Source organism: Castanea sativa, chromosome 1 (assembly GCF_040712315.1).
Source record: "Castanea sativa cultivar Marrone di Chiusa Pesio chromosome 1, ASM4071231v1".
Lineage (NCBI taxonomy): Eukaryota > Viridiplantae > Streptophyta > Magnoliopsida > Fagales > Fagaceae > Castanea > Castanea sativa.
Genome location: NC_134013.1, coordinates 61,907,366 through 61,930,418, shown reverse-complemented (window position 1 = coordinate 61,930,418; position 23,053 = coordinate 61,907,366). Strand labels below are relative to the sequence as shown.

The following is a 23,053-nucleotide window of genomic DNA, read 5'->3' as shown; positions in this document are numbered from 1 at the left end:
GTTGAAAAAAAGAGATTACTGGCACGTCAAAATGGAGTTGGACCAAATTTGCACTGCAATAAATAATTTATGACTAATAATGACCCATTTGTGTTCCTCTCTTTGTCGTGGTTCGAATTCAAAGCATTGCTTTGTGACACCAAAAGGTGTGTAATGGGATTAGCATGGTAGTGAATGGTTTGTGTGTTTTGGTCTTTGCAGCCTCTTCTGATGACTTTACCAATTATCTGAATTTAGATTTACCAGCATTACCAGCAGTCCAAACATAAGATTTTGAATGAAAAAGAAAAATAAGCATGACAATAGAGGCAAATCCTTATTCGAAAAAGTTTACAATCTATGAACCAATGCTTATTATTAAAATGAAAATTTAAAAAAAAAATTACTGAAATGAGTATCGGTACTCTTTCACGCTAGAGAAGACACAAAGGTACACAAGTGAGAAATTCCTCATGGAAAGTGAAGAATTCAGCAATGAGTCACTGTTCTGTCATTCATCCACTGGTTTTACTGCTATCCCAGATACTACAAAATTGGAGATACCTTCTGAGAGATTCTTAATTGCTTTATCATAATTAACGAAACCCATAAACCAAAAATCATGCCCATCAACTGTAACAATCTGGATGTACTTTTCGGATGGATTATCCTTCATGGTTACGGGGTTGACGGTGCCAATCTTGCCCAAAGGTACCATAACCTGCTCCAGACAACATCATCAATATAATTGCAAGGAAATTACATGTTTTGTTTATGTTAACAAAATCAATTTTTTACCTTGTAGTAGCTCCATGTTTCCTGGCCAGATGGTGCAGTGAATGACAAGGGTCGGTCACTGCAGAAAGCAACATGAATATTGGAAAGATACAGAGTTCCAGCAACTGGTCCAGTTGAGGTTGAAAGATAAGAGGCAAACGACTTCTTCAGCTTCTCATTTGGATAGGTAGTGAATATCTGCTTGTAGATGGCTTCAAACCCACCTCCTGTGATTGCTTTAGCAGTAAGGTTCATCTTTCCCCACGCAGCCTCATGTACAGATGAGTTGGTTCTAACTGTTAAACATCAACATCAATGTTAATAGAAATAGATGATATATTAGGCATACAGCCTACTGTTATGCAAAATCAAGAGGTGTCAAAACTTATTCAAGCATAAACGAATGTGTTATGTTCACAACGTTAGCCTTATCACGTAATAATTATTTTCGATAAGTCTATAGCAGAGATCTATTTTTTTTTATATAGCTAAAAATAATAATATAAAAAAAAAAAAAACAAGCATAAAATTTGATCATACGGTTGTGCCAGATGTTGTGGGCCATGGTTTCAGCCTTGTGGCTCCAAGAGTTGAACTTATGGAGAATGGATTCCATTGGACTGTTGCTTGACTTCTCAATGGGATCGAACTTGAGGTAAGGGTGATGGAGGTTGTGAGCTTCATCACCAGCACCCCATAAAGCTGCTTTCTTGTTGTCTGGATGACATGTGGGAATAGCAGGTTGCCCCATGACATGAGTACCCCATTTCTCTGCATTTTCATGATCACGCGGTTGTGGAGATGAGGATGATGGAGCTAATTCATGAGGCTGTGCATCTTGTTTTTTTGGAGATGAGAATGATGATGGATCTAATTCATGAGGCTGTGTCGTATCTTGCTTTTTTGGAGATGGGGCTGATGATTCTTCTTCGTAAAAAGGATTTGTTTCAGGTACTGTGGATAAGGTGGGGTATAGAGGTCGTGATTCGGTGGTGGTGTTGTTGTTGTTGTTCATTTTTATCAAAGCTAAAGAATAGTAATACAAGCTAATCCAATTTGTGGGGATTTCTGGTGTGAGTATTTGGAAGTGATATATTGCTGATTGCTATACATAGCATTTGGATCTGACCGCCATTTATAGCAGACGAAAAAGGATTCCAGGGGTGTGTTGTGTCATGACTCATGACACATGGGGTTCCACCTTTTCTAGAAGAAGTACAATTAACTTAACAACGGGATTGGGATACCAAGAATGACTTTGGGGCGTTTGAATGCGAGAAGTTTGACTTAATAATGGAACTACACGGTTGCTTAACCGTGTCTTTCCATGATTATTTAATTCTATTTATTTCTTTTCTTTTCTTTACTCTTGTTAGATCAGATGCGAGACTTGCCTAAAATTCTTGATTTCCCTTCTATGGGAATTCAATTTCAGCCAGCGAGGCTTATGGCGCTCTCTGTTTCTCTTTAACTTAACATTCTCTTATTTTATCCCACCAAAAACAAAACAAAAAAAACATTCTTAAGAAAAATGGGTCTTTTTTATAAATATTTTTGAACAAATTATCTTATTTTTCTATATTTGATATAAACCTTAGAAATTAGTTGGGAAACTATCTTTTTGACTTTCTTTATATAGTTTGATGTGAGATAAAGTTGTTTTTCAAGAAATTTTAGCGAAAAACTCTTTCTAAAAAATAAATCATTCTTTTAATAGGGTTTTTCATTGGCCATAAATTTTTTTTTACCCATTTTTTCTGATATTACTAAATATAGAAATATGAGAAGGATATATTTACATCAAAGTTTTCATTAAAACAAACGGGGAGTGATCCTCCTAAGTCCGTGGTGCCTTTTACAACCATAAGGGGCAGCCAGCAGGCTTGACTAAATAGTCAATGGGCCACTAACTTTGGGTTCTTCAAGCCTAGAAGAAGGCCCAAGGCCTTAATCGCCTATCTAGTGGTCAATACTCAATAGGCCACTAGTTTTGGATTAGTTTTTTTTTTTTTTTTTTCCTCTCTTACAAGTTAGAAGGTTTGCTTTTTCTTTTTCAAATATAAGGACAATACTTTTATTTTTAGAAGTTTATATCCTTATTTATTGAAAATTGACAAAATTATAATTACAATTTACAAATATAATAAAAATTAAGGTTTTGAATAACTATACTTACACAGATAATATTAAGAGACCAAATTTAAAAAGGGTAATTCAAAATTCAAATACAAGCTCACACACCCAAAAAAAAAAAAATCACATCGAATAAATTTGTGAAGAACGGAGATAAATTAGGGTTATGGTTGTTAACCCATAAAATAAAAGGCACTTAAGGGAATGACACTTGGCTTTGTGACATACATGTGGACAAGCATATGTATATCACACATGCTCATAAATTATTGGTTTGAAAGGATTTTTATATAATGATGTATTTTGGGGAATGTGAATATTCTCAAATGATTTTTCACAATAGTTAAGTTGGTAAATTTTTTTTTTATTTTTATCTTAACTCACTACTGACATCATTTTTTTATTTACTATCAACAATTTGCCACATCAATGGATTTGAAATTTTTTATCTATAAACTCTCTTCCCGAATAGTCCTTGGACACAACTTTTGATTGATGGATATTTTTTCCAACTTCTTCTTGCCTTTCAGTTTTCTCTCGCCAAATCGTATCTAGAAAGCTATTTTGATGGGAATAAATTTTCTTGAGGAATAGGTGACATAATTCATTTCTGAATGGATAATTGGCTGCCTAGAGGACCATTAAGAAATAACTTTATAAGCACATTGACCAAACGAGAGCTCAACTTAAAATTATCAGGTATTTCTAATGGGACAAATTGGGATTTTTCTTCTATATCGTTCTCCAATCCTCCTGCAATATCAAAGAATTGATTTGGGCCCTTCCTACATCTACTAGTAACCACAAATGTGATGCTCAAATTTGGCCATGATGGAAAGTGCTCTGTCGAAGATGCTAATAGTTTCCTTTATCAATTAATTGATCCCCCTAATCATAATGTCCTTGGGTGGAACTGGATTTGGAAACTCAACATTCTTAATAAGTACTAATAACACCAAACTTGTCTTTTGGAAATGCTATCAAAATCTACTTCTAACCCAATTTGCATCATTTGCCAATTCGAATGTCCCATGAATCATTATCAGCTGTGCCCCAGAGGTCAACAACCGAACACCACTCTTCATTCATATCACCTTTGGAAAATGCTACCTATCCCACTTCTACTTTGTTTCTTTCACCACTTCAATTCAAGATTGGTTAGCCTCGTCCCACATTAGCTAAGTAAAATGTCATTATAGCCTTTACGATCGATATGGCATATGTGGCTTTCTAGGAACGCGTTTATTTTTCAACAAGAAATCATTGTCCAAGGACTGTACCCATAAGATAATCCGACGATCAATCAAATGAATTTTCTTCTTTATAGAAAATGATGATATGGAAGCAATCCCTCATGTGAACCGATATGACAATCTGTCTTGGCTACATGAATACTGATGGGACCGACGAACTTTCTTGCCCAAACGACCTCATCAAGAACATTCGTCCACATTGCCACGACATGGACGAAGGCAAGCGAATCATAAATAAGAGATTTCAATGCCTTGGTTAGTTACCAATTAGTTATCAAACCATTGGAAGCTCATCAATACTTGCAGTAATAAGCCCTAAAGCGTTACAAAATGAGCACTAAAGCCACAATTAAAACCCCCAACGTTTAGAAACCGTGGAGCTATATATACTAGTCCATCAGAACCAAACCAGGTACATACACACAACTGAAATACCACTCTAGCACACGTAATTCTGATATTCTGAGCTCTCTTACTTCCTAAAAAGCTTCAATTTACTAACTTTATTATTGGAGGCTCTGTGGCAGGTATCACACCGGTGACCATCTGAGGAGAGCTTTACATCCTGTTTGCAGGTACAGTGACGAGGATTCAACTCTGTCTAGACGAACCTACATTATTGACGATTTTCGCATCATCAGTTTGGCGCCGTCTGTGGGAACGACATTTTCGCATTAAGGTTCGAAAGCATTGTCCCAATCAATTTCCAAGTTCCGATGGAGTCCAACCAAGATCCTGCGGCATTGACCCTGCAAATCCAGACACTTACAGGTAGTGTGGAGGAGCTTTCCAGACAAAACCAAGAAATGAGGCTGCAACTCCAGTAAGAAGACAATCGTTCCAGGACCAACCGGGATGACAAGGGAGACAGCCAAAGAAGAAGTGACCGCCGGCGAGCAATTACTCCAGAAGGACCAAGCTCGGATCTTCTCCAGGAAATGAGAAAGGAGATTGACGAGCTAAGGAATGCTATAAAGGGGAAGACAGATTAGAGTTTGGATAGAATGGTCAGGACAATGGATTCACCCTTCACAGAGGCAGTCCTAGAATGCCTAGTGTCGTCGAAATTCCACCTACCTCAACTTGAGCCATTTGACGAACTGAAAGACCCCCCAGACCACCTCAACACTTTCAATACAACCCTAGGCCTTCAACAGCCTCCTGACGAGATACTGTGCCGTTCCTTCCCCACCATTCTCAAGGGAGGTGCAAGGGAGTGGTTCACGAAGTTACCAGCATCGTCCATCGATAGCTTTAAGTAGTTGGGCAATTCCATCCTATGTCACTTCGTCGGGGGACAGCGCCCGAGGAGGCCAGCAGATCACTTACTTACCATCAGACAAGGAGAAAATGAGACCCTGAGGTCGTATATGAAACATTTCACTCGAGAAACTTTAGAGGTCGACGAGGCTAATGACAAGGTGCAGCTAATAACCTTTAAAACTGGGTTAAAATCCAGGGAGTTCATGGTCTTACTCGCGAAGAATCCCCCAAAGACGATGGCAGAGATGCTCCTGAAGGCGCAGAAGTACATGAACGCCGAAGATGCCTTAACGGTGATAAAAGACGTGGAGAAGTCCAACGACAAGGGGAGAAAGGAAGACGATCAGAGAGGACAAAAAAGGGAGCATTCAAATCATCAGAATAACGACGGGGGTAAAAGGAAAGACGATAAAGCTCCTCGGACGGTAAAATTCACTCCTTTAATTATGCCAGTTGACAAAATTTTGGCACAGATTAAAGATGTGCACTACCTCAAGTGGCCAAGGCTGTTACATTCATTTCTTAACGTACGTGGCAAGAAAAAATATTGTCATTTCCACAAGGATCACGGCCATTACACAGAAGATTGCAATGACTTGAAGGAACAGATAAAGGAACTCATACAAAAAGGGAAGTTACAGAGGTTTGTAAAGAAGGGAGAACCAAGTAGGTCTAGGGACGAAGATAAGCATAAACGTGAAGCCTCTCCAAGAGACGAAGATCACGCGTCTCAATAAACACCAAGTGTGATCGAGGAGATAAAGACGATCACAGGAGAACCGTCAACAGGAAGATCGATCAGGTCTCTCAAGAAATCATATCAGAGGCAGGTGAACAGCATCCATAGGACACCACCCTTGAAACAAAGACAGACAGACAGGGATATGTTCTTCTCGAAAGAAGACGCCAGAGAAGTGAAGCAGCCACACAATGACCCCCTAATCATAATGCTTACCATAGAATGGTTCAATACTAGGAGAGTCCTCATAGATAATGGCAGCTCCATAGACATCATCTATCTCTCCGCTTTTCAACAATTAAAATTATATCCAGGAAGGTTGCACCCTTTTAAGTCCCCTCTCGTCAGCTTCAGTAGGGACAGGGTGTATCTCATAGGCATAGTGACGTTGACGATCACAGTGGGGTCTTATCCGCGACAATTGACTTGTCAGTTGGATTTTTTAATGGTAGATTGCCCCTCCTTATACAATGTGATCATTGGGAGGCCTACATTCAATTGCTAGAAGGCGACCACGTCTACCTATTACCTGAAGGTAAAGTTTCCGACAGAAAATGGTGTAGGTGAAGTAAAAGGAGATCAAGTATTGGCTAGGGAGTGCTACCAAGCAGTTTTGGCTGTAAAGGAAAACCATACGTGGATGATCGAGGAGAAAGTGGAAGCCCTAGAGACCGTGGAGCTAGTAGACGGAGAACCAATGAAGACCATGAGAGTAGGGATGACCATGAGTATGGACATGAAGAAGAAACTAGTCCAATTCCTTAAGGAGAACCTGGATATCTTCACTTGCAATCACGAGGACATGTCAAGCATATCCACAGAGGTCATCAAGCACAAGTTAAATGTTGACCTCGAGAAAAAACCCATGCAGCAGAGACGACAAGTGTTCATTCCAAAACAGAACCAGGCTATCATGGACGAGGTAAATAAACTACTAACAGCAGGCTTCATCTGCTAGGTCTACTACCTAGACTAGCTAGCCAATGTCGTCCTTATAATGAAAGCAAATGGGAAATGGAGGATGTGCGTGGACTTCACGGACCTGAACAAGGCCTGCCCAAAAGACAGCTTCCCCCTGCCAAGAATAGACCAACTGGTGGATTCTACAGCAGGACATAAGCTCCTAACCTTTATGGACGCATTCTCAGGGTATAATCAGATAAAAATGGCGAAAGAAGATGAAGAAAAAACTGTGTTCATCACAAGCCAGAGGCTCTACTACTATAAGGTGATGCCCTTCGAGCTGAAAAATACAAGAGCAACCTACCAAAGGTTAGTGAACAAAATGTTCAGTCAGCAGATCGAGAGAAACATGGAAGTGTACGTGGACGACATGCTCATCAAGAGCAAAGAAGAGTCTGCTCACTAGATGATCTCCAAGAGACATTCACAACACTCAGGCAGTATCAGATGAAGTTAAACCCCAGCAAGTGCACCTTTAGGGTGGCATCAAGGAAGTTCTTAGGGTTCATGGTATCCTAGAGTGGAATAGAGGTGAACCCAGAGAAGGTGCGAGCCATACTAGAGATGACGTCCCCCAAGACCGTAAAGGAATTCCAAAAGCTCTCAGGAAGGATATCAACACTCAAAAAATTCGTCTCAAAAGCAACGGAAAAATGCCTGCCCTTCTTCAAAACTCTAAAGCAAGCCTTCACTTGGACGGACGAGTGTAAGGCAGCTTTCCAAGAACTCAAGCGCTACCTGAGCAATCCACCCTTCTTGAGCCCATCCAAAGAGGGAGAAATCCTATATTTGTACTTATCAGTGTCAGCTACTACTGTGAGCGCTGCCTTGATTCGAGAAGAAGACGGAAGACAGCTCCCAGTTTACTATGTCAACCAGGCTTTCCAAGGGGCAAAAGCCAAGTACCCACGCATAGAGAAGATTGCATTCGCTTTTATTGTAGCCTCACGCAAGTTGCACCCCTACTTCCAGGCGAATCCTATCTTGGTGATGACGGACCAACCTATAAAGAAGTCGATGAACAAGCCCGAGACTACAAGAAGGATGATCTAGTGGGCTATCGAGCCCAGCCGATTCGACATTGAATACCACCCCATGACAGCTATTAAGGTGTAAGCATTGGCGAATTTCATTGCTGAATTTACAATCCTAGACGAGGAGGGAGCTACGGACGAAGTGGAAAGATGAACAATCCAAACCAACGGTTTCTTCAGTCTGAAAGAAGGGCGGAGTAGGAGTCACTATCATCACCCCAGAGGGAAATATGCTTTAGCTAAAATTCCTGGCCACCAACAATGAAGCTGAATACGAAGGAGTACTGACGGGACTAAGGGTTGGGAAGGCACTAGGAGTCAAAAACTTGCTCCTCCAAAGCGATTCAAAGCTCATTGTAGGACAGATAAATGAGGAGTTTGAAGCAAAGGAGAATAGGATGCAAAAATACCTAAGGTTGACAAAACTTCTAACACCGGAGTTGATCAAGTGGAGTTCACACAGATCCCCAAAAGCCAGAATATGGGGGCAGATGAGCTAGCGAAACAGCCGTCGTCAGAAGCAAGACCAACCGATATAGACCGAAAGATTGAAGTCCAGAAACGTCCCAACATCAAAGAAGTCCCCACCCTCGCAATCCAGAGTGAAAGCAGCGAGATGACCTCGATCATGTCCTTCTTTCAAGACGAACGGCTTCCACAGGACAACGAAGAGGCTAGGAAGGTTAGGAAGAGGATGGCAAGGTTCACGATCCTAAATGACACCTTGTATAAAAGAGGCTTCTCCATGCCTTACCTGAAGTGCGTCAACGAGAAGGAAGCTAAGTATTTCCTAACAGAGATCCACAAAGAAATTTGCAAAAACCATGCAGGCTTGAGGTCCCTAATCAGCAAAGTTATCTAAATGGGCTAGTTCTGGCCTACCTTGCAAAAGGACGCAAAAGAGTTTGTCAAGAAATGCGACAAATCCAAGAGGTTTGGGAGCATCCAACGCATCCCATCTGAGAAACTGATGACAATAACCTCCCCATGGCCATTCGCTTAGTGGGGACTTGACATCATCGGCCTATTGCCCCAAGGTAAAAGGAAAGTAAAATTTTTACTAGTTGCCATTGATTATTTCATGAAATGGGTTGAAGCAGAAGCACTAGCAACCATAACGGAGGCAAAGGTCCAAAACTTCGTATGGAAGAATATAATTTGTCGGTTCGGAATACCACAGACGATCATATCAGACAACGGGCGGTAGTTTGACAGTTAAGGTTTCAAGGACTTCTGCTTAGGGTTAGGAATCAAGAACCAATTCTCATTGCTTGGTCACCCCCAAGCTAACGGCCAGACGGAAGTGACGAACCGGACCCTACTCAAGATTATCAAGGCTAGGCTGGACGAGGCAAAGGGCGCATGGCCAGAAGAATTGCATAACATTTTGTAGGCATACAGGACGACAACGAGAACCCCGACAGGAGAGACCCCCTTCAGTCTCACCTATGGCACCGAAGCAGTAATCACAGTCAAAATGGGAATCACAAGCTTGAGACTAGAAATCTTCCATGAAGGTAGCAATGACAATCAACTAAGAGTAAACTTTGATTTCTTGGACGAATCCAAAGACGAAACATCCCGCAAGATGGTAGAGTACCAGCAGAAGATGTCCGAGTACTACAACAAGAGAGTAAAGCTCAGACTACTTAACATAGGAGATCTTGTCCAGCGCAAGGTTACACCTGCTACCAAGGACCCAACCCAAGGGAAGCTTGGCCCAACCTGGGAAGGGCCCTACAAAGTCACGCATTATTCTAGGCAAGGCAGCTATCACCTGGAAATGTTGGACGGGAGGAGACTACCGCGACCATGGAATATCGAGCATTTGAAACAATACCATCAGTAAATGTAATAGACGATTGTATTCGTGTTCGAAATAAAGTAATAAAAGAATTATTGAACCAATATGATGTGTGTAAAGCTGAGGAAAAAAAAAATTGGCTAAGTAACAAGATTCCGCCTAGACGAATGTAAGTTACTGACGAAGCCAAAAATGATAAAATCCCTTCAATGGGTGTAAGTCACCTAAAACTGGCTAAGTAACAAGATTTCGCCTAGACGGATGTAAGTTAGTGACGAAGCCAAATAACAAGATCCCTTCAATGGGTGTAAGTCACAAAAATTGGCTAAGTAACAAGATTCTGCCTAGACGGATGTATGTTACTGACGAAGCCAAAAATGAAAAGATCACTTCAATGGGTGCAAGTCACCTAAAATTGGCTAAGTAACAAGATTCCGCTTAGACGGATGTAAGTTACTAACGCATAAGAGATAAGTCATAAAAGAGATTGACCAGCGAAGCAGACAGAGGCCACATACAATCAGGAAGTATCATACACAACAATGCAGGAAAGTAAACAGGTAAACGCCGAATAGTTAAATAGAATCAAAAGCCCAAAATCAATGGGCAAGAGACATTATTCTTAAATAAGAATGAGAATGTTGTTCTAAAAGTATAATCAAAAAGCCCAAAAAATACACTGGGCACCCCGAAGAAAAAAAAAAAAAACATAAACAGGTTCAAGCAGCAGCTGCATCGTCTTCGGGAGCATCACCATTAGGAGCGGTAGATTGAGAGGCCTCGTCTGCCGCCATCTCCCTGTCTACCACTTCCAAATCCAAGTTCTCCAGATCCACTCCAAACGGATGCTTGACTAGGTACCGACGAAGGAGTTCAAAGCCCTTGTAGTACCAACCGAAGAGCACAGTGTTGTACTCCTTAGTTTGCTGGAAAGCTTCAATGGCCTTGGCAGCAACGATCTTTATCTTCCCCTTCGTGGCCTGGAGTTACTCATCTTTCTCCAAAGTCAGCTGCTTCTCGACTCTGAGGTCGTCCCCCAAGACCTTAACCTTCTCCTTGACGGTGTTGGCCTCGTCCATAGTAAAAATGAGATCCTTCTTCAATTTAGAGTTTTCTACCTCCAAAGCTTCCACCCTAGACATAGCCGACGCAACCTTTGCCTCATCGGTAAGGAACTTCGAAGTGATATGAAGACTCTCCCTTAACACCTAAAAAGAAGATCCAACCTTCAAAACAATGCAAAAGAATAAAAAAAGAAAGGGGAAATTGCACAAGTACACTACCTGGACGAGTTTATGGATATGTTGACCCAAAACCTCATTAGAGGACGTACCAGAGAAGACCTTTAGCTCCTCGGCAATAAAAGCCTCTTGTGCCCTCGCCAATGCTAGGCCAACGTCATCCCAAACGTTGGACGAATGGGAATCAGCCTTCTCTTTCCCCTTATCGGCCACGCATGGCTTCTTCCGGATGGGAATAATCTCTTCAACTGAGGTAGCCGGAGAAGCTATCATCGTCGTCTCAGTGCCGGGAGTAGCTGGAGTGACGGAGACCCCTTTCTCCACAACACGCACTGTCCTCTTCTCAAGATTAAAGAGGGGCTCGTTCTTCTTTGGCCTCATTTTTGCGTACATCTCTTGATTAAATTTGGTCGTCATCTCTACAAAGGGAAAACACTTGTTAAAAATAAAAATAAAAAGAGAGGGAAAAGCAGAAACCATGACCTGGAGTGCAAAAACCATGCTCTTAAGTTTTGGCCATCTTTTAACTGCACGAAAACAAATAGGAAAGTTAGCTACGAAAAGGACTAGTAGAAAAGACGACGCAACTAGACTCGGGGTTCTCCACCGACGGAGCAACCTAGTGAGATCACCCCAAACCTCGTTAGAGGGAGTCTCCTACTCATCCCCAAACACAAAAAAGAATCGGGATTTCCAATATTTGAATGACGAGGGCAAGTTTCTGACGATCCTAGCCTTCCTCACCCAAGGCACCAGTTCGTAGTACCCATGTTCCTTAGACTCCTTTAGATGATACAAGTAAATAAATTCGTCCACCTTGATCATATCTCCTTCAGTGGCAATCAGCCATATCTCCATGCAATTGATCACTATCCTCCACGAGTTTGGCATAAATTGCTCGGGAGCGATGTTGAAGTGACCTAGAAGCTCCATAATAAAAGGGAGGACAAGAAATCTAATCCCGCACAAGAAAGCAGCCTAGTAGAAGCACACCTCCCTGGGTGAAAAGTGACATGCTCGTTCCTCCCCGTGAGGAAGACAAACCCTAACCCTCTCGGGAAATTGAAACCTATCCCTAAACCTGGAGAGCGTTTCGGCGTCCAGGCCACACACCTCCCCAAGGGGGTGGGAAGCCTTAATTTCCCGTGAGCCAAAATTCGTGATGTCCTCCTCCACCTCCACAGGATTGTCACTAAAAGACAACCCCATCTCGAGCTCGCTACATCTTACCTCTGACATCACCCTTTGCTCACCTACCAAATTCTCGAACCAATTAACTGACTAGCACAGTAAGGGGAACAACTTAGCCAACACTGACTTAGGCTATTACCCTCAAAAGCAAAACCTTCAATTTAAGGGGAAAAAGAACAGTAAACACCTAAAGAAGCCCCCAAACGCGCAAAAAGAAATGAAATAGAAGGGCAAACTATCCTAACTTCAGAGCCACTAATCATGGAACACCAGAAAATAAGGGAAGAGGGACAAAATCCTAAAAACCCAAAACAACCAAAAACCCATACAATCCATCAAAGCTTAAAATAGATAAGAAAATCAGAGATCCATACAATTTATCTACTCTACAAAAAGCAAAAGAGGAAGGAAAAAAAAGACATACCTCAAAGAAAGCAACCACAGAAAGGAAAAGCTCGAGAAAATCACAGGGCCAAACAACTTGGAAAAGAAGAGGCACAGAGCAATAATGGTGAAAGAGTGGGAAAAGTGAAAGGAAATGAGAAAAGAAAGGAAGTTTAAAAACTAGGCACAAAAAATTAAAAAACTAGCGGGAAACCCGAGTGTCACACAAGTGGGGCATTAACTCCACCAGTCAGAGCATGCCACGTGGCCACTACGCATTAAATGCAGAGCGAGATCCCAAGAGCCGTGTCTAGGCAGAAAACCTTTCACCTTCTGGTAGTCGTCATAACATACAATGACGACCACAGAACCTAGAAGGGCAACTGATGGGACCGACAAACTATCTTGCCTAGACGACCTCATCAAGAACATTCGTCCACCTTGCTACAACATGGACGAAGGCAGGCGAATCATTAATAAGAGATTTCAATGCCTTGGTCAGTTACCAATTAGTTGTCAAGTTGTTGGAAACTCATCAACACTTGCATTAATAAGCTCTGAAGCGTTCCAAAAAGAGTACTAAAGCCACAATTAAAACCCCAACGGCTAGAAACTGTGGAGCTATATATACCAGTCCATCAAAACTAGACCAAGTACTTATACACAACTGGAATACCACTCTAGCACACGTAATTCTCATATTCTGAGCTCTCTCACTTCCTAAAAAGCTTCAATTTACTGACTTTATCATCGTAAGCTTTGTGGCAGGCACCACACCATTGACCATCTGAGGAGAGCTTTTCATCCTGTTTGTAAGTAAAGTAACGAGGATTCAACTATGTCTGGACGAACCTACATTACTGACGATTTTTGCATCATCAAATTCTATTTTAGAATCTGATTCTGCATTGGTCATTTCATTACTAACTACCTCAGATTTCACATCTATAATTCCTTATATTCTTCTATTTTAGTATTTTATCATGTTTGTTTCATTGTAAAATTTGGTTAATTTGAAAATGTTTTCAATTGACCGATGTAAAATATTGTAAAATATTTTACCTTTCAAGACTTGGTAAAATATTTTACAAAAACACATAATAGCTAGGTTCTTGAGGCTAATGACTGTTTGGTTCACGAGATCATTCTATTCACCTCCATTAATCCAACTATTTCATTTGATCTCATCCTAAGTGTGCAAAAATCAGTTTTTCCCTAGGTCTCATTTGGATTAAGGATCATCCATAACTCATAACTCATAACTTGAATCTCATTACTCAAACCCAATTCTCATAACTCAATTCTCTAACTCTATTTTTTCATTCACTCAAATTAAAACATGTTTGGTTTCATTTCTTGTTCTATGTAACTCAAAATTTTGCAATAATGGTAGGACCCATTTATTGTACTGGGTCAGACAAATAGTTACCTACCCGCATAAGTTCTCTCTCCTCTTCTTTTTCTTTTTTCCTCTCTTCACTTCTCTGCCTTTATACTCCCCTAAGACCTAAAAATTTCACACCTCTTCTTCGCCCCTCTCCTCTCTTTCACTCACTGAATCCACCACTTCTCTCTCGGACATTCCTCAAATCAGAAGGAACAAAGAAATGAGAAAAAAGCTTATTTTATCCTTAAGTTCTCATCACCACAGCAATCAAACCCATAGGATACAAATAGCAAACAAACCTGCAGCAACCCACAAGAACTAAAGATCTGTTTTTCGTCTTTCTCTCTCCCTAGATCGGCGGCCTCGCGCTTTCTCTCGTTTAAGGGTTTGGAAGATTTCTTACTTATGCGTTTTATTTGTGTTGGGGAAAATTTTTGTAGACTTATGCGTCTGTGTTTGTGTTTAATTTGTGGGTTTATATTTATGGGTCTATGTTTCTGTGTTTGATTGGTACCGATGTGTTTCTGGGTAGATTTATGATGAACATGGTTGCGGGTTTGTGTTTCTGGGTAGATTTATAATGAACATGGTTATGGTTCTATGTTTCCATGCTTGATCGGTACCCATGTGTTTATGGGTTTGTATTTCTAGGTTTGAGACATCGGTACCCATGTAAATTTTGTGTACTATATGTGCAATTGGCTTTAGATTTGAGTTAAGTGTGTGTTATGTTCAGGTTCTCAAAAAGAGAAAGAAGCACCAGTTCAGAGAAAGAAATGTCAAGAAAGAAAGAAAGAAGAAGAAGAAGAAAAAAAAAAAAAGTCGTTGGTGGAGTGGGTCTGACTTGATAGAGACAACTCAGGAGAATGGGTCCCACTAGATTGATTTTTTTACAACTTTGCCCCTGTAACTCATATTCCATAATTTGAAAACACCACAAACCTGTATTCAGTTTCCATCACTCTCACTCAAAATTTTTGAGTTTTGAGTAATGGAAACAACATTTGAAAATCAAGCCAAACACATTTTTTTGTGGGTCCCACGAAACTTGGATGATGGATGATGGAAACTGAGTAATATCACTCAGTTTCCATGTAATCCAAACAAGCTATGTCGAGATCCCAAATGATCCGCTCTTTAATTCATCTATTATCTTGTGATTCTTTAGTTTGGTTACTTTTAAGTACTCAAAGATCAAATAATGGATCTAATGGTCGATTTGTCTCCATTAATCTATTATCTTGTGAAGTTGAAGCAGGTAATTCTTTGGGTTCTTATGAGCTACTTCTTTTTTGGTCACTTTCCACCATTTTCAACTGCATTCTAGGTCGTCCAACATTTCTTCCAACACCAGGCGATTCATACAAAAGCGACATAGCCAAATGTTAAAGGATTGTCAATTTTCCTAGTCGTAGAAGAAGCGGTATTATACTATTAATATTTAATGAAATTTTATTTTCTAAGATAAGGTTTTGTTGAGAATGGATCGGGTGTGATACTCTTTATACATTAATTGTTAAAAAATTGATGTGGCATTCGGGTATTGGTGGGTGTAAATGAAGAGAGATTTACACAGCTCCTTATTGAATTGAAACTCAATTATAAAATGCCCTGCCCGTATAGACGTAGAGTATACACTATACAGAATGAATGGGCCACCATGAACTAGTTTTGGGGCTATTATATATATATATATATATAGAGAGAGAGAGAGAGAGAGAGAGAGAGAGAGAGAGATGGGTTCAAGTTACATCTAGTGTAACTTCACAAGAGTTACACCTTTTGTGAATCATTGATTACTATTAAATCTAAGGGTCAAAAATCACTCATTTTACTCCCTAAAAATTAGTGATTTAGGCTTTAACTCTTTTTATTAAAGGAAAAAAAAAACCACAGCATTTATTTATTTGTTAGGAAAAAATGGAAATACCATTTATTTATTCAAAAAAGTGGGATACATTGACAATATTTTTGGCTCCATTCTTCACTTCAGTACAATATCGCCTGTTGATTCTTTTTTCCTTCCTCGACAGGCATCTCTTTTATTCAACTTTATTGAGTTCATACTACATAGTTCACTATTCTGGGAGCACTACAATTTGAATAATAAAAGATTCAACTTTTCCTCTCACCAATAGAAATCTTGACTTCTTGACAACTCTGCTAATTTACCTTTGTGTGTGTGAGAGAAGAAGAAGATGAGTGCAGAGCCAAAGGCAAAGCAGGTTCTCCCAAATCCAGAAGAGGAAAGGAATGTTTGTCTGAGCATTACAGAACTACCAGCGGACATGGTATTTTGTTGAGACTAATTATTTCTAAAACCCTCATGACAAATTTTATTCAAGGTATTATCAAAACTCAAATGGATGAAAAAAAAAATTATCCTTTGTGATTAAGTAATGGCAAGAGGAAGAAGATGATGATATGGACTCTAACGAGTCTGACCAGTAAAATATTTAAATTTTTGGCCTCAATTGGTTTTACATTGATATCTAAAACTAAATTATACTTCTAGATTTAACAACCTAAATTCTTCATATAGCTCCAGTGAGTTGTGTGGGTAAGTGGAGGAGAAGGACGTGACTGGTCTAGAGAGAGAAGTAGAAGAAGAAGATGGGAAAGGTGGAAGGAGTTAATGATTTTTTTAACAAGAGAAATAATGACTTTTAATGCATTAGATTACTTATTTCTAGAAGTTGATGACATGGCAGCTTGGGTGTTATTAACCATTAGATCTAATTAAAATCAATAGTTAAAAAAATGTGTAAGGTGTAACTTGAACCTATCTCATATATATATTATATATATATTTATGTTGGGTTTGTAAACTTTAGGCCCAAGTTGTTGGTTCCTATTGTATCAATCAAATAAACTTGATCTTTAGTTTGAATTCTCTATTTGTTTATTTTTACGAGATTTTAAGTTCTCTCAAGTGAGGCAATTTCGAACTCATTGAAGATAAAATAAAATTTATAAATTTTTATAAAATTTAAAAATTTTTAAAAAATTTAAAAATCTAGTTAACAATACCAAAATTTGCTTAAATTATCAAAATATTACAGTATAATTATGTGTAGTGAATTAAATCAAATCAATTTGACAACTCAAGCTTTTCAAACCCATGGAGAGGTTCCCTAATTGATCCATGAAGGGGGACATCTCATGTCTTTAAATATGTGAATATGTTACTTTCGGATTTCAGCTTTTTAGAATCCCAAACAGGTGAATAATGATGGTTTAATATAGGTATTTATACCATCCACATGAAGCTAATAATATCTTATATATTAAAATTATATACTACATAACAAAAATTAGGTCTTACATGCTGCAATTAGAACAAGTGACACAAGTTGAAATCTTATGTGATATATCATACACTCTATATTTGTTTTATGCGTTGTGAATTGTGATTATGACAAGAAACTCAATGTAAATGTTATATTTTGTACAATATAATGTTCACAAATTATCGAGGTAATATAGTCTAAAGTGAATCTCAATTGTTTATGTTTCGAGAAATTTAAAATATTACTTCAATTGAAATTACTTTATTATTAAATTTGAATCCTACACGTTATGGTTCTACCAATTTTTAATAAATTTAAAGATCCATGAAAAAAAAAATTAAGTTTCACGATTTTTTTTTAACCATCCACCATAAGTTTTTATTTAATAAAATTTTGAATTTATAGGATGAGCTTCTATGGTACAACTTACCATAAGCTTATCATTTTTTCTCGCCCTAGTTTCTCTCTAGAGAGACTAGAACGTAGAACGCCGTTATCTTCCCTGGAATGATAAATCTCCCCCTCTGCTAATCCTTTCTAGCAGTAGGGTTTTCTTTTGACCTCCGTTCCTCTTACGCATGGTCTAATCCTTTTCTTATACCCTATCAACATTGCTTTGCCTACATGGAAGAGATACTCTACGACTTGAAGAAACTTTCACTGACAAATGAGGAAGACGTGAAGCTTAGTCTGTCAAAGTCCAAAAACTTACGAAGCAAGAAGTATGTTTTGGCTGCCAAGTTCCTTACTAAGAGAGCCCTTAATGTGGAAGCAATAGGCCGCACGTTTAAACCTCTGTGGAGAGCCAAAAAGGACTTCAAGGTGCGTGAAGCGGGCGACCATATACTCTTGTTCGTATTTGAACTCGAATCTGACGCAGAACGGGTCCTTGCGAATGAGCCATGGACGTTTGATAAACATGCTATCTTATTACAGAGATTTGATGGGTCTACACCATCAAGATACTTGAGGTTCACCAAACTGAAATTTTGGGTGCAATTACATGGATTACCGACGCGTTTGCTTGACTCCGAGACGGCAATTGAGTTGGGAGAAACACTCGGCCAGGTATCTCCGTGTGAGAATCCCAGCGAGTTGGTGGGAGGGGAGTTTTTACGTGTCCATGTGGAAATTGATATCTCAAAACCTCTCTGCCAAGGTCGACGGATAACACTGGACGATGAAGACGAGATCTGGGTTTCTTTTAAATATGAGAAACTACCTAATTTCTGTTATTGGTGTGGTATGATTTCTCATGATGGAAAAGATTGCGAGACCTGGTTAGCAAGGAAGGATTCAGCAAACATAGAACCTCATGAATATGGACCATATTTAAGAGCTGCGCCATATAACCCGGGAAGAACTCCATTCATCATGGTTGCTGGTATGGGCGATGGTTTGGGAGGCGATGCTACAAAACAATCTCAACCTACAACAGCCGAGAAGCCACATGCGACGGCGGCTAAGAAATCTAGAGAAAATCGTGAACGATCTGAATCCGGCGAGGTGGCTGGAGCAGACCTAGAGCGTGCGTCAATTATGGGAATTAATGATTCGGGGGAGCACATCACGCAAATAGACCGAGATACTAGCAGCCCGACATTAAAGGTAATTGATTCCATCCTGGTTTTAAATGCTTTCCATACTAATCAAGTTGATTTTGAAAAGCAGCTTCAGGAATTAGACTTGGCTATTGGAAAGTATGACAAAAGAAGGGAGCACATGGATCCTAGGACTGCTAACACCTCACAAGTCTTAGCAACAAATGGAAAGCAATTAACTCCCTCACCGCCAACTCAACATGCAGCAAATTTAGAGCAAGCAACCCACGTGTTAGAGAATTCAATGTCTCCCATTCCAACAAACGGAACTCTACGCACGTGAAAAAGGCTGGCACGAGAAATTAATATGGAGTCTGACACATCACAGGGTCCCACGGTTACAAAAAGAAGCAGAGAAGAAGTATTAGAGTATTTTCCTGAGTTACCTACCAAAAAACTACAGGTTTCAAAGGAAGACAGTCAACAAAATTTAATGGTGAAGGCTACTCAGCAGCTCCGCCAAGCACAATGAGTCTCATAGTATGGAATTGTCGCGGGTTTGGAAACCTACGTACAGGAAATGAGCTTGAAGCATTGATTCGAGCTAAAGATCCCTCCGTCGTGTTCTTAGTCGAGACATAGGCGGATGAAGCTAGGCTAAAAGAAGTCCAAAGAAATATTAAGTTTGATAATCTGTTTTTTGTGGAAAGAAATCCTAGAGGTGGTGGGGGTTTAGCACTCTATTGGAAAAATTCCAGTGACATACATGTAGACTCTTTATCCAAATACCATATTGATTCAATAATTAATAAAGGTGGTGATAATGAATGGAGATTCACAGGTTTTTATGGGGAACCGGCAACACACATGAGAAGTGAAGCATGGAATAAACTTCGGTTACTCAATACTAGACATAATCTTCCTTGGCTTTGTGCTGGGGATTTCAATGAAATCACAAGAAGTTCAAAAAAATTGGGAGGCAGCAATAGAAGTCAAGCTCAAATGCAACTTTTTAGAGATGTCATTAATGAATGTGGATTTCTTGACTTAGGCTATGTGGGAGAACAATTTACATGGAGAAAACATTTTGCTGATGGTCATTCACTATAGGAGAGATTAGACCGTGGACTAGCCAACCATGATTGGTTCATGAAATTTCAAGGGTCAAAGATTCACCACTTGCATTCGGACACTTCGGATCACTCTCCTCTATGGATCTCCTTGGATGGGTTGGATACTCCACCTTATGCCAAACCATTCAGGTTTGAAGAAATGTGGTTCTCTGATCGTGGGTGTTCAGATATTGTAGAGGTGGTATGGCTGTCAAGGGCAGAAGAGGATGATCACGATCATGTCATTCGCAAAATAGACAAATGTGGTAAAGAGCTTCAGAAATGGGACCGGGAATGTTTTGGAAATGTCCGAAAGATATTGAACCGAAAGAGAAAGGATTTAAAAGAGGCTGAAAAGGTAGCCATGAGATCGGGAAACAATCAGCAAGTCCATGTTTTGAAAAAAGAGATAGCCGAATTGGTTGATAAAGAAAATAGACTTTGGTTCCAGAGATCTAAAATCACGTGGGCAAAATTCGGTGATAGAAATTCAAAATTCTTTCACAACCATGCTTCTCAAAGGAAGAGGAAAAATCTGATCCGAAGATTGAAAGACCATAATGGCCGTGTGATTAATGAGGATATTGCTGAATGTCTTGTGCAATACTACCAGGACCTTCTCCAAACAACCAACCAGCAACTTTGTACCTCGGTGACTAATTCCATTCAGAAAGTCATTACTGAGGAGATGAATTTCATGCTCTCATCCGAGTTCACTCATATGGAGGTCAAGCAAGCCATCAACCAAATGGCCCCGCTTAAGGCCCCCAGGCCTGACAGTATGCCTCCTCTTTTCTATCAATATTTCTGGAATTTAATTGGTGATGATATTTTTGATATTGTATTGCATTATCTTAATTCTACTACTTTACTTGAACACCTCAATCACACTTTCATTACTCTCATTCCAAAAAAGAAAAATCCTGAATTTGCTTCTAAATTTAGACCTATCAGTTTGTGTAACGTTTTGTATAAAATTTTCTCCAAAGTCATAGCAAATAGACTTAAAAAAATTCTGCCTGATATAATTACTGAGAATCAGAGTGCTTTCACAAAAAGTCGACTTATATCTGACAATATATTGGTAGCTTTTAAGTCTTTACACAGTATGTAGAGACATAAAGGAAAGGAAGACTATATGGCCATCAAGCCTGACATGAGCAAAGCGTATGACAGAGTGGAGTGGTCTTACCTGTCCTCAATCATGGAAAAAATGGGGTTCACAGAGCACTGGATCAATCTCATGATGCTATGTGTCAAAACTGTGACATATTCCATACTGGTAAATGGGGAACCCAAAGGCAGGATCACACCAACAAGAGGCATTCGCCAAGGAGACCCACTCTCTCCTTTCTTGTTCTTACTTTGCACTGAAGGCCTTAATGGACTACTTAATCAAGCCTCTCATTAAGGACACATTAAGGGCTACTCTGTTTGTAGAAATAGCCCACGACTAACCCATCTTTTGTTTGCAGATGATAGTTTGTTGTTTTGCAAGGCCACCATAGAAAAGTGCCAAAGGGTTCTAAATATTTTGGAAGTGTATGGGAAATGCTCAGGTCAACAGATGAATCGAAGCAAGACAACAATTTTCTTCAGTAAATCTACCAATGATGATATCAGAAATCAAATAAAGTTAGCACTTAGGGTACTAGAAATTATTTAGTATGAAAAATACTTGGGGTTACCATCCTTGGTGGGAAGAAACAAGAAAGCAAGCTTCAATTATGTTAAGGAACGAGTGTGGAAAAAATTGCAGGGCTAGAAGGAGAAACTCCTATCACAAGCTGGAAGGGAGATCTTAATAAAAGCAGTCGTCCAATCTATTCCAACCTACTCTATGAGTTGTTTCAAACTTCCCTTGGGGCTTTGCTCAGAAATCGAGAGCTTGATAAGAAGATTTTGGTGGGGTCAAAAAGGTGATAGGAGAAAAATTCATTGGGTGAAGTGAGATACACTCTGCCTCCCAAAGAAGGAAGGTGGTATGGGTTTCAAGGATCTAGCCAACTTTAATGATGCTCTCTTGGCCAAGCAAGCATGGAGATTACTTCATAATAAGGACTCCCTCTTTTATAGAGTCTTTAAAATGAAGTTTTTTCCAAATTGTAGTATTTGGGAGGCTCAAGAATCTAGTTCTGGCTCATACACTTGGCATAGCATTCTAAAAGGAAGAGATGTGCTACTAAAGCGAGCAAGATGGAGGGTTGGGTGTGGAGAGGCAATTAGTATTTGGAATGATGTGTGGCTGCCATCACAGGATCATCCACGAGTCCTTTCTGACATGGTACCAGGGTTTGAAGATGGAAGAGTTTCTGACCTCATCAACCCGATCACAAGAACATGGGACCCCGATTTAGTGCATGGATTGTTGTCACTTGATGAAGCTGCCTTGGTCCTTAGCATCCCTTTAAGCCGTACCCTAGTGGAGGACAAGACCATTTGGCCCTTCACCCCATCAGGTATTTACACTGTAAATTCAGGCTCAAAATTTCTTACAAAACTAACTTCCATGCAGGTCCCTTCAGTCAACACGCAGCAGCACAATGAAGTGTGGAATCAGATTTGGGGGCTCAATGTCCCCAACAAGGTACAGAACTTTATGTGGCGAGCATGCAAAGAAGCCATACTAGCGAAGCAAAACTTAATGAAGAGGAGGGTACTATTGGAAGACAAGTGTGAGCAATGTGGGGTTGAGGCCGAAACGGTATTCCATGCTTTGTGGGAGTGCGCCATGTTAGATGATATTTGGGATGGTGTTCTAGGTTTTGAAAACTGAAAACAGCTTGGCATCTCAAATATTAGAGACTTGATCATATTGGTCCGTGAGAAAAGAAAGAACATAGATCTCATGGCCATGGTGATGTGGACGATATGGCATAGGCGTAACCAAATTCGAGTGAGCACAAATGACTTTCCCAAAGCTCAGGTTCTCCAACAAGCATCTCAGACCCTTACCACTTTC

The 23,053-nt window shown here is 39.8% G+C and overlaps 2 protein-coding genes across 2 annotated transcripts; one reads left to right on the top strand and one right to left on the bottom strand.

Annotated features, from left to right (window-relative positions):
- Positions 1 to 291: 291 nt before the first annotated feature.
- Positions 292 to 1,885, bottom strand: LOC142641596 (GEM-like protein 5). Its single transcript, XM_075816051.1, has 3 exons — positions 1,297 to 1,885; positions 778 to 1,052; positions 292 to 700 (listed from the first exon to the last, which is right to left on the bottom strand). The coding sequence occupies exons 1-3, from the start codon at positions 1,769 to 1,771 to the stop codon at positions 491 to 493; spliced, it is 960 nt and encodes a 319-aa protein (XP_075672166.1). The 5' UTR covers positions 1,772 to 1,885; the 3' UTR covers positions 292 to 490.
- Positions 1,886 to 8,622: 6,737 nt separating this feature from the next.
- LOC142631583 (uncharacterized) lies at positions 8,623 to 9,003 on the top strand. Its single transcript, XM_075805784.1, has one exon. It carries the CDS (start codon positions 8,623 to 8,625, stop codon positions 9,001 to 9,003), a length of 381 nt encoding a protein of 126 aa, XP_075661899.1.
- The last annotated feature ends 14,050 nt before the right edge of the window (positions 9,004 to 23,053 follow it).

Bases quoted from the DNA above. Each gene is read 5' to 3' on its own strand.
- LOC142641596 (XM_075816051.1), bottom strand. From the start codon at position 1,771: ATGAACAACAACAACAACACCACCACCGAATCACGACCTCTATACCCC. The intron at 1,053-1,296 runs GTATGATCAAAT...GATGTTTAACAG, and splicing joins CCACAACATCTGGCACAACC to TTAGAACCAACTCATCTGTA. The intron at 701-777 runs GTAAAAAATTGA...TGTCTGGAGCAG, and splicing joins AAACATGGAGCTACTACAAG to GTTATGGTACCTTTGGGCAA.
- LOC142631583 (XM_075805784.1), top strand. From the start codon at position 8,623: ATGGGGGCAGATGAGCTAGCGAAACAGCCGTCGTCAGAAGCAAGACCA.